A 12048-nucleotide genomic window follows, 5' to 3' on the forward strand; every position below is an offset into this window, starting at 1 on the left:
TGATTAAATGTCAGGAACTGTGAAGAACTTAGTTTAAATGTATTTGGCTAAGGTGTATGTAAACTTCCGACTTCAACTGTATATACACATGTTCTGAAAGGCCCCAGAGTCTGCAACACCACTAAGCAAGGGGGCACCACCAAGCAAGTGGCACTATGAAGACCAAGGAGCTCTCCAAACAGGTCAGGGACAAAGTTGTGGAGAACAGATTAGGGCTAGGTTATAAAAAAATATCAGAAACTTTGAACATCCCACAGAGCGCCATTAAATCCATTATTAAAATATTTAAAGAATATGGCACCACAACAAACCTGCCAAGAGAGGGCCGCCCACCAAAACTCACAGACCAGGCAAGAAGGGCATTAATCAGAGAGGCAACAAAGAGGCCAAAGATAACCCTGAAGGAGCTGCAAAGCACCACAGCAGAGATTGGAGTATCTGTCCATTGGACCACTTTAAGCTGTACACTCCACAGAGCTGGGATTTACGGAAGAGTGGCCAGAAAAAAAGCCATTGCTTAAAGAAAAAAATAAGCAAACACATTCGGTGTTCGCCAAAAGGCACGTGGGAGACTCCCCAAACATATGGAAGAATGTACTCTGGTCAGATGAGACTAAAATTGAGCTTTTGGCCATCAAGGAAAACGCTATGTCTGGTGCAAACCCAACATCTCCCATCACCCCGAGAACACCATCCGCAGCATCATGCTGTGGGGATGTTTTTCATCGGCAGGGACTGGGAAACTGGTCAGAATTGAAGGAATGATGGACGGCGCTAAATACGGAGAAATTCTTGAGAGAAAACTGTTTCAGTCTTCCAGAGATTTGAGACTGGGACGGAGGTTCACCTCCCAGCAGGACAATGACCCTAAGCATACTGCTAAAGCAACACTCGAGTGGTTTAAGGGGAAACATTTAAATTTCTTGGAATGGCCTAGTCAAATCCCAGGTCTCAATCCAATTGAGAATCTGTGGTATGACTTAAAGATTGCTGTACACCAGCGGAACCCATCCAACTTGAAGGAGCTGGAGCAGTTTTGCCTTGAAGAATGGGCAAAAATCCCAGTGGCTAGATGTGCCAAGTTTATAGAGACATACCCCAAGAAACTTGCAGCGGTAATTGCTGCAAAAGGTGGCTCTACAAAGTATTGACATGGGGGGGGGGGGGGTGAATAGTTATGTGCGCTCAAGTTCAGTTTTTTGGTCTTATTTCTTGTTTGTTTCACCCCAAAAAATATTTTGCATCTTCAAAGTGGTAGGCATGTTGTGTAAATCAAATGATACAAAATTCCAGGGTGCAAGGCAACAAAATAGGAAAAATGCCAAGGGGGTGAATACTTTCACAAACCACTGTATGTTACAGATGCGATGTTGTTTTGTGTTATGTTACATATGTGATGTTGTTACAGTTGTGTTATGTTAGAGATGTGATGTTGTTACAGTTGTGTTACAGATGTGATGTGATATCCCATGTGGCTCAGTTGGTAGAGCATGGTGTTGGAGTTGGTAGAGCATGGAGCTGGGTTGTGGGTTCGATTCCCACAACCCTGGCGTATGCACTCACTACTAGTAGTTACCTGATGGAAGCCCAGGTAGTCTTGGATAGTAGGAGAGGCATAGAACACATGTCCCTCAGCTGTGACCACCAGCACAAAGCCATTCAGAGCCTGCAAGACCAGATACAGTGTTAATACAGTACACTCTCACTATATAACATTTCACCTTCACTGCTCCAGACGAGCTACAAAAACAAACGCATTAATGACAGGGTTGCATTAAAGAAGACATTTTGTTCATGTGGGGGTTTTATAATCTGGCAACCTGTTTACTACGGGGGTATTATAATCTGGCAACCTGTTTACTACGGGGTATTATAATCTGGCAACCTGTTTACGATGGGGGTATTATAATCTGACAACCTGTTTACTATGGGGGTATTATAATCTGGTAACCTGTTGACTACATGGGTATTATAATCTGGCAACCTGTTTACTATGGGGGTATTATAATCTGACAACCTGTTTACGACGGGGGTATTATAATCTGGCAACCTGTTTACTATGGGGGTATTATAATCTGGCAACCTGTTATCTATGGGGTATTATAATCTGGCAACCTGTTTACTACAGGGGTATTGTAATCTGGCAACCTGTTGACTACAGGGGTATTGTAATCTGGCAACTGTTTACTATAGGGGGATTATAATCTAGCAACCTGTTTACTACAGGGGTATTGTAATCTAGCAACTTGTTTACTATGGGGGTATTATAATCTGGCAACCTGTTGACTACATGGGTATTATAATCTGGCAACTTGTTTACTATGGGTGTCACGCCTGCTCCATCTCCCCGGCGCATGAGGGTGCCAGGCTACCCAGCATTGTGCACTCCTGCCATCATCATTACACACACCTGCCTTCTCCCCGTCACGCGCATCAGTGATTATTGGACTCAATCACCTCTGTCATTACCTCCCCTATATCTGTCTGGTTCCCCGCTCTATTCCCTGCTTCTGCATTGACTGTCATGTGTCCTTGTTTACCCGTGTGCTGACGCTGTTCCTCATTAAAATGTTCAACTTCCCGTACCTGCTTCTCATCTCCGGCGTCGGTCCTTACAATGGGGGTATTATAATCTGGCAACCTGTTTACTGTCTATCACAGTTCCCTCTGCATTGACTGATGATCATACCAGCCTCCATCTTGAGAGAGGAATCCCAAACATGCCAGTCATCGCTTGGTGTGAAAATGTACCTGACATCTGAGAATGAGAAAACAGCGTGCTAGAGCACTGGGGGAGCGTTCGCTTTGTTAAGCGTAGTAAACCGTGACCAGGCCTTGGCATGAAGTAACAGGACAACCTATTTCACCTGTCAGACAACCTATTTCACCTGTCAAAACTTCCTGCGAAATGGATGGCCCTGGATTAAAACTCAATCCACCTGGATTAACAAACGCATGAACAATGTCTGGGTCTACCTACTCGTCTGCCAGCCAGTAGTCTCTCATGACTTTTAACATTCAAAACTGCCCAGCGCCCGCAGAAGATTTGGTTCTGGGTGCTGAGATGTCTGTCAGTCAATCAAGACATTTAGACACTATGGGCCCATCCCAAACTGCTCTCTGTCTGTCTGTCTGTACGGTGCCATGTTGTACCTGGAGAAGTAGGTCCCCCTCGGAGAAGGTTGGGGTGTTCATCCCATTCATGTTCAGGCCATCCCCCCCAGGAAACAGGACACTGCTTTTCTTCATGGTTGCTGCAGACAGAGAGGGAGAACAACAAGCTCACATCAGCACGCTATCCTGAAAGCAATACAGGAATCTGGGGTCTGGATATTTGGAACTTTCACCTGCCCTCAGCCAACTCTTCTGAGTTTATGTTCCCATCTCTCTCTCTCACCCTTTTTCACTCTGTCTGCCCCTCATTCTGTCCTTCTTCCACCATTCACTCCCTCCCTCTTGAGAAACAGGGATACCTAGTCAGTTGCATAACTGAATGCATCTTCTGCATTTAACCCAATCCCTATGAACCAGAGAGGTGCGGGGGGCTGCCTTAATCCAGGTCATCTGCACCCGGGAGCAGTTGTTGTTGGGGGTTCTCTCTCTCTCCCTCTCTCTCCATCCCTCCCTCACTGCCCAAACTCCCTCTCACTGCCCAAACTCCCTCTAACCACTCCTCTCTCTCACTGCCAACTCCCTCTCTCCCTCTCCAACTTCCTCCCTCCCTCCAGCCCAACTCCCTCTAACCGCTCCTCCCTCTCACAATGTGCAAATGATTAAAGTACAAAAGAGAAAATAAATAAACAGAAATATGGGTTGTATCTACAATGGTGCTTGTTCTTCACTGGTTGCCCTTTTCTTGTGGCAACAGGTCACAAATGTTGCTGCTGTGATGGCACACTGTGGTATTTCACCCAGTAGATATGGGAGTTTATCAAAATCTGGTTTGTTTTCAAATTCTTTGTGGATCTGTGTAATCTGAGGGAAATATGTGTCTCTAATATGGTCATACATTTGGCAGGAGGTTAGGAAGTGCAGCTCAGTTTCCACCTCATTGTGTGGGCAGTGTGCACATAGCCTGTCTTCTCTTGAGAGCCATGTCTGCCTATGGCAGCCTTTCTCAATAGCAAGGCTATGCTCACTGAGTCTGACCCAAACTTAAGGAAAGCTTCGACTATCTACAGTCACAGTGGTCAGGTATTCTGCCACTGTGTACTCTCTGTTTAGGGCCAAATAGCATTCTAGTTTGCTATGTTTTTTTTGTTAATTCTTTCCAATGTGTCAAGTAATTATCTTTTTGTTTTCTCATGATTTGGTTGGGTCGAATTGTGTTGCTGTCCTGGGGTGCTGCAGACTGTTCGAGTGCCCTCGCCAATTCATTGATATACACTGCTCAAAAAAATAAAGGGAACACTTAAACAACACAATGTAACTCCAAGCCAATCACACTTCTGTGAAATCAAACTGTCCACTTAGGAAGCAACATTGATTGACAATAAATTTCACATGCTGTTGTGCAAATGGAATAGACAACAGGTGGAAATTATAGGCAATTAGAAAGACACCCCAATAAGGGAGTGGTTCTGCAGGTGGTGACCACAGACCACTTCTCAGTTCCTATGCTTCCTGGCTGATGTTTTGGTCACTTTTGAAAGCTGGCGGTGCTTTCACTCTAGTGGTAGCATGAGACGGAGTCTACAACCCACACAAGTGGCTCAGGTAGTGCAGCTCATCCAGGATGGCACATCAATGCGAGCTGTGGCAAGAAGGTTTGCTGTGTCTGTCAGCGTAGTGTCCAGAGCATGGAGGCGCTACCAGGAGACAGGCCAGTACATCAGGAGACGTGGAGGAGGCCGTAGGAGGGCAACAACCCAGCAGCAGGACCGCTACCTCCGCCTTTGTGCAAGGAGGAGCACTGCCAGAGCCCTGCAAAATGACCTCCAGCAGGCCACAAATGTGCATGTGTCTGCTCAAACGGTCAGAAACAGACTCCATGAGGGTGGTATGAGGACCCGACGTCCACAGGTGGGGGTTGTGCTTACAGCCCAACACCGTGCAGGACGTTTGGCATTTGCCAGAAAACACCAAGATTGGCAAATTCGCCACTGGTGCCCTGTGCTCTTCACAGATGAAAGCAGGTTCACACTGAGCACATGTGACAGACGTGACAGAGTCTGGAGACGCCGTGGAGAACGTTCTGCTGCCTGCAACATCCTCCAGCATGACTGGTTTGGCGGTGGGTCAGTCATGGTGTGGGGTGGCATTTCTTTGGGGGGCCGCACAGCCCTCCATGTGCTCGCCAGAGGTAGCCTGACTGCCATTAGGTACCAAGATGAGATCCCCAGACCCCTTGTGAGACCATATGCTGGTGTGGTTGGCCCTGGGTTCCTCCTAATGCAAGACCATGCTAGACCTCATGTGGCTGGAGTGTGTCAGCAGTTCCTGCAAGAGGAAGGCATTGATGCTATGGACTGGCCCGCCCGTTCCCCAGACCTGAATCCAATTGAGCACATCTGGGACATCATGTCTCGCTCCATCCACCAACGCCACGTTGCACCACAGACTGTCCAGGAGTTGGCAGATGCTTTAGTCCAGGTCTGGGAGGAGATCCCTCAGGAGACCATCCGCCACCTCATCAGGAGCATGCCCAGGCGTTGTAGGGAGGTCATACAGGCACGTGGAGGCCACACACACTACTGAGCCTCATTTTGACTTGTTTTAAGGACATTACATCAAAGTTGGATCAGCCTGTAGTGTGGTTTTCCACTTTAATTTTGAGTGTGACTCCAAATCCAGACCTCCATGGGTTGATAAATTGGATTTCCATTGATTATTTTTGTGTGATTTTGTTGTCAGCACATTCAACTATGTAAAGAAAAAAGTATTTAATAAGATTATTTCATTCATTCAGATCTAGGATGTGTTATTTTAGTGTTCCCTTTATTTTTTTGAGCAGTGTATATGTTGAAGAGGGTGGGGCTTAAGCTGCATCCCTGTCTCACTCCACGGTCCTGTGGGAAGAAATGTGTGTTTTTTCAAAATTTTAACCGCCCACTTGCTGTTTGTGTACATGGATTTTATAATGTCGTATGTTTTTCCCACCAACACCACTTTCCATCAATTTGTATCGCAGACCCTCATGCCAAATTGAGTCTAATGATTTTTTTTTAAATCAACAAAGCATGAAAAGACTTTGCCTTTGTTTTGGTTTGTTTGTTTGTCAATTAGGGTGTGCAGGGTGAATACGTGGTCTGTCGTAAGATAATTTGGTGAAAAGCCAATTTGACATTAGCTCAGTACATTGTTTTCACTGAGGAAATGTACGGGTCTGCTGTTAATTATAATGCAGAGGATTTTCCCAAGGTTGCTGTTGACGCATATCCCACAGTAGTTATTGGGGTCAAATTTGTCTCCACTTTTGTGGATTGGGGTGATCAGTCCTTGGTTTCAAATATTGGGGAAGATGTCAGAGCTAAGGATGATGTTAAAGAGTTTTATTACAGCCAATTGTAATTTGTTGTCTGTATATTTTATCATTTCATTGAGGATACCATCAACACCACAGGCCTTTTTGGGATGGAGGGTTTTTATTTTGTCCTGTAGTTCATTCAAGGTAATTGGAGAATCCAGTGGGTTCTGGTAGTCTTTAATAGTTGATTCTAAGATTTGTATTTGATCATGTAAACTCAGCAAAAAAAGAAACTTTCTCTCTGTCAACTGAGTTTATTTTCAGCAAACTTAGCATGTGTAAATATTTGTATGAACATAACAAGATTCAACAACTGAGACATAAACTTAATAAATTCCACAGACATGTAACTAACAGAAATGGAATAATGTGTCCCTGAACAAAGGGGGGGGGGGGGGGGTCAAAAGTAACAGTCAGTATCTGGTGTGGCCACAGGCTGCATTAAGTACTGCAGTGCATGTCCTCCTCATGGACTGTACCAGAGTTGCCAGTTCTTGCTGTGAGATGTTACCCCACTCTTCCACCAAGGCACCTGCAAGTTCCCAGACATTTCTGTTAGGAATAGCCCTAGCCCTCACCCTCTGATCCAACAGGTCCCAGACATGCTCAATGGGATTGAGATCCGGGCTCTTCGCTGGCCATGGCAGAACACTGACATTCCTGTCTTGCAGGAAATCATGCATAGAATGAGCAGTATGGCTGGTGGCATTGTCATGCTGGAGGGTCATGTCAGGATGAGCCTGCAGGAAGGGTACCACATGAGAGAGGAGGATGTCTTCCCTGTAATGCACAGCGTTGAGATTGCCTGAAATGACAACAAGTTCAGTCCGATGACGCTGTGACACACCGCCCCAGACCATGACAAACCCTCCACCTCCAAATCGATCCTGTTCCAGAGTACAGGCCTCGGTTTAAAGGTCATTCCTTCGATGATAAACGCGAATCCGACCATCACCCCTGGTGAGACAAAACCGTGACTCGTCAGTCTAGAGAACTTTTTGCCAGTCCTGTCTAGTCCAGCGACGGTGGGTGTGTGCCCATAGGCGACGTTGTTGCCGGTGATGTCTGGTGAGGACCTGCCTTACAACAGGCCTACAAGCCCTCAGTCCAGCCTCTCTCAGCCTATTGCGGACAGTCTGAGCACTGATGGAGGGATTGTGCGTTCCTGGTGTAACTCGGGCAGTTGTTGTTGCCATCCTGTACCTGTCCCGTAGGTGTGATGCTCGGATGTACCGATCCTGTGTATTGGTCTGCCAATGTGAGGACGATCAGCTGTCTGTCCTGTCTCCCTGTCTTAGGCGTCTCACAGTACGGACATTGCAATTTATTGCCCTGGCCACATCTGCAGTTCTCATGCCTCCTTGCAGCATGCCTAAGGCACGTTCACACAGATGAGCAGGGACCCTGGGCATCTTTCTTTTGGTGTTTTTCAGAGTCGGTAGAAAGGCCTCTTTAGTGTCCTACGTTTCCATAACTGTGACCTTAATTGCCTACCTAAGCTGTTAGTGTCTCAATGACTGTTCCACAGGTGCATGTTCATAAATTGTTTATGGTTCATTGAACAAGCATGGGAAACAGTGTTTAAACACTTTACAATGAAGATCTGTGAAGTTATTTGTATTTTTACGAATTATCTTTGAAAGACAGGGTCCTGAAAAAGGAAGTTTCTTTTTTTGCTGAGTTTATATGTTTTTGCTGTTTGTTCTTTGTTATAGAGCCAAAAAGAGTGGAGAAGTGGTTTACCCATACACCTCCATTTTGGATAGATAATTCTTCGTGTTGTTGTTTGTTTAGTGTTTTCCAATCTTCCCAGAAGTGGTTAGATTCTATGGATTCTTCAATTACATTGAGCTGATTTCTGACGTGCTGTTCCATCTTTTTCCATAGTGTATTTCTGTATTGTTTTAGTGATTCACCATAGTGAAGGCGTAGACTCAGGTTTCCTGGCTCTATGTTTTTGGTTGGACAGGTTTCTCAATTCTTTCTTAGGTTTTTGCATTCTTCATCAAACCATTTGTCATTGTTGTTAATTTTCTTCAGTTTTCTGTTAGAATTTTTTTTATTTGATAGGGTAGCTGAGAGGTCAAATATACTGTTAAGATTTTCTACTGGCAAGTTTACACCTTCACTATTACAGTGGAACATTTTGTCCAGGAAGTTGTCTAAAGTTTGAATTTGTTGTTGCCTAATTGTTTTTTTTGTTGATAGGTTTCAACACTACATTCCTTCCATCTATAGCATTTCTTAATATTACTCAGTTCCTTTGGCTTTGATGCCTCATGATTGAGTTTTGCTCTGTTCAAGTAGACTGTGATTTTGCTGTGATCTGATAGGGGTGTCAGTGGGCTGACTGTGAACGCTCTGAGAGACTCTGGGTTGAGGTCAGTGATAAAGTAGTCTACAGTACTACTGCCAAGAGATGAGCTATAGGTGTACCTACCATAGGAGTCCCCTCAAAGCCTACCATTGACTATGTACATACCCAGCCTGCAACAGAGCTGCAGGAGTTGTGACCTGTTTTTGTTTGTTATGTTGTCATAGTTGTGCCTAGGGGAGCATATGGGGGAAGGAATGCTGTCACCTCCAGGCAGGTGTTTGTCCCCCTGTGTGCTGAGGGTGTAAGGTTCATGTCCGGTTCTGGCATTTAGGTAGCCACAGACTAGTACATGTCCCTGAGCCTGGAACTGATTGATTTCCCCCTCCAGGTTGGAGAAGCTGTCTTCATTAAAGTATGGGGATTGTAGTGGGGGGATATAGGTAGCACACAGGAGGACATTTTTCTCTATTTAGATCATTTCCTTTAGAATTTCTACCAAATGTAAAACGTTCCTGTTCTGATTAATTTAATAGAGTGAGTTAGGTCTGCTCTATACAAAATTAGCATACCCCCTGAGTCCCTTCCTTGTTTCACACCTGGTAGTTTGATGGATGGGACTACCAGCTCTCTGTAACCTAGAGGGCAACCAGTGGGTCCGTCTCCTCTATACCCTGTTTCTTGTAGGATGACAATGTCTGTTTTTCTGATTTCTTTGATGAAGTCCAGGTTCCTGCTCTTTAGGCCAAAGGCAGATGACCTCATGCCTTGGATATTCCAGGATGAGATAGTGAAGGCTTTGTGTTCCATAAAGTGTCCAATATTGTTGGTCGGGTGGTTTGGCCTCATGCCAGTAAGTGTGGGCAGAGCCTGCTGAGCATCTGGTACATTCCATTGGCTTGGGCTAGTGTAAGAGTAGGGGTTGGGCCTGTTTGCCCGCTCACGGCCTGGGAGCATGTGTAACTTTCATGTTGAGGCCCTCTTTGCGGGAGTAGGGGACATGGGGTGGGCAGGAGGGGCATAGGTATGATCTGCAGGGGCCTAAATCGGGTGTGGGCATGACTTGGGGGGGTGTTGATTGGTTGGGGTGGGTGGGTGGACCTGGTCGTAAAGGCTGTTCAAGTCCAGGGTGGAGTGGTGGGCCAGGAAAACATTTGGTTTTGAGGCACAGTCACGGGAAATACTTGCGTTTACCCGCTGTATTGTGGCAGGGTGGAAGTATCTTCGTGGTAGCAGGGTGGAGATAACCACTTGTGCATTGGGGAAAGTAGAAGAAGCTTTTCCTTTCACCTACCTTGAGTGCTGTGCTCTCAGGTGGTTTGTGCCTGTGTGTATTATTATGTGGCTAGGTGAACCTAGTTGGTCCTCAGACAGAAGGTCTAGGGTGGGCTGGGTGTTTGGACACTAGAGTTTAGACACTCTCTGTGTTTGGGAAAAAGTGTTTTTTCTTGTATATATTTCCTGTTTGAGTCCATAAGGAGTACAATCTGTGTCTTCTGTATGTCCTCAGTGGGTGTGGGGGGGTTGTCAGGAGGGCTATCAGGGTGGCTGACACGGGGGGTGCTCAGAGGGGGTGAGATCCCCTGGGCTTGGGGTTCTTCATTTGTCTGTACCAGCTGTGATTTTGAGGCTATGGTCAGGGGTGGTCTGTTCTGCTATGGTGTCGATACTTTTGTTGGGAGTTGAGGTGGGCTGTTCTGCTGGCTTCTCTGTGGGGGTTGCCACCTCTCTAGTAGGTTGTTCTCTGTCACACGCCATCCCCCTCACCCTCTCCTCCAACAGTCTGATCCTCTCCTGTAGTGCTCTGTTCTTCTCTTGCTCCCTGCTCTTTCTCCTGTTTATGTTGTCTCACTACAGTCCAGCGTGCAGATGTCTCTCTCCACCTCCAGCTCTCCAGGTCTAGTTAAGAGAGTGTTGTTGTGCTGACTGGAGTGTAATCACCTGCTGTTCCAGCTCCACCTGCCTTACCTCCAGCTGGGTGAATGTAGCCTTCATTTCAATGAGAGGGTAGTACTCTGTGCTGGGAGGTTGACTTTCCGCTGGGGGTGGCTCATCTGTGGGGTTATATAATGAAGAGGTCTGGTCTGACCCGCTCGGGGTGGGGGTAGCTTTCTCAAGGGAGAGCTTCTCCTGCTGAGCTAATTCTTTGATTAGGTGAAAGTCCAAAACTGTTTGCGGTTGCCCTGTACCAATACTGTTCCAGACTTATAGAGATTTATATTTCTGACTCAGAGTCCTCATTGTCCAATATCCTGAGTTTCCACCCCTCGTTAACACCACCCTCTTAACAGAGGGGTAGTGTGTTAATATAGCACTGTGCCAGGGGGTGGTCTCTGTGGAAGATTAAGTTGCTTATGTTCCCATTTTTATAACAGTCAGCAAAAAGTGTCTCTTGATTTTCCATAAGGAGCTCCATTTTGTACTCTTTTCTTGCCTTATCATTTTTTTTATATACAGAGGGTACAGTATTTTAATACCCCTGAACAGCGGGGGGCAGCTTCTAAGCCCTCTGCATGTGGTTGGGGTAGCCGGTTTGATTCTCCTGCCATTGTTGGGCTAAAGGGCTCTGACACCTCTCACATGACACCTCTCACATGACACGTCAGCGCTAATTAAAGTTCTATCTCCTTGTCCTAGCAAGCTTAGTATTCCAACTCAGCATTCAGTCCTCATAAAGTAAAATCTCTCATTGTAATGTATTTTTCTTCTTGGCTTTTGAATGTAAAATCTAGCTTCAGACTAAACATTACTCACTCAGTTCCAGGTTGGATGGTGTTTTCAATTTGTTTGCCAGAGCATTTGCTGTATAGCTTGGGCCTTCCAGGTAATTCCATCCAAAATCAGGTTGTAGGTTTTGAGTTTTGATCTGGAGCGAAGGCTATGCTGTGGAGGGTAGAATCCTGTACATGACCCTGACAAAAAAATCCATGGTTTATCTAACTCCAAATCTATATTTTTCCAAGAACATGCTGAAAAATGCAGGAGCTCATCTGCTCTCTCTCTCTCTCTCTCTCTCTCTCTCTCTCTCTCTCTCTCTCTCTCTCTCTCTCTCTCTCTCTCTCGTCTCTCTCCTCTCATCTCTCTCCTCTCCTCTCTCCTCTCTCCTCCTCTCTCTCTCCTCTCTCTCATCTCTCTCTCTCTCTCTCTCTCTCTCCTCTTCTCTCCCTCTCTCTCTCTCTCTCTCTCTCTCTCTCTCTCTCTCCTCTCCTCTACTCTCTCTCTCCCTCCTCGTCTCTCTCTCTCTCCCTCGCTCTCCTCGTCTCTCTCT

At 46.0% G+C, this 12048-nt stretch overlaps 1 protein-coding gene across 3 annotated transcripts in view; it reads right to left on the reverse strand.

Moving 5' to 3' along the window:
* LOC115155521 (aryl hydrocarbon receptor) overlaps positions 1-12048 on the reverse strand; it is a 67882-nt gene that overhangs the window by 11005 nt on the left and 44829 nt on the right. For all 3 annotated transcript variants that reach the window (XM_029702200.1, XM_029702199.1, XM_029702198.1), the window contains exons 3-4: positions 3154-3254; positions 1577-1666 (exon numbers count right to left, since the gene is read on the reverse strand). In XM_029702200.1, the coding sequence (XP_029558060.1) occupies positions 1577-1666; positions 3154-3254 (191 nt within the window). The remainder of the gene's footprint in view (positions 1-1576; positions 1667-3153; positions 3255-12048) is intronic.

This window comes from Salmo trutta, chromosome 20, assembly GCF_901001165.1.
Source record: "Salmo trutta chromosome 20, fSalTru1.1, whole genome shotgun sequence".
Classification (NCBI taxonomy): Eukaryota; Metazoa; Chordata; class Actinopteri; order Salmoniformes; family Salmonidae; genus Salmo; species Salmo trutta.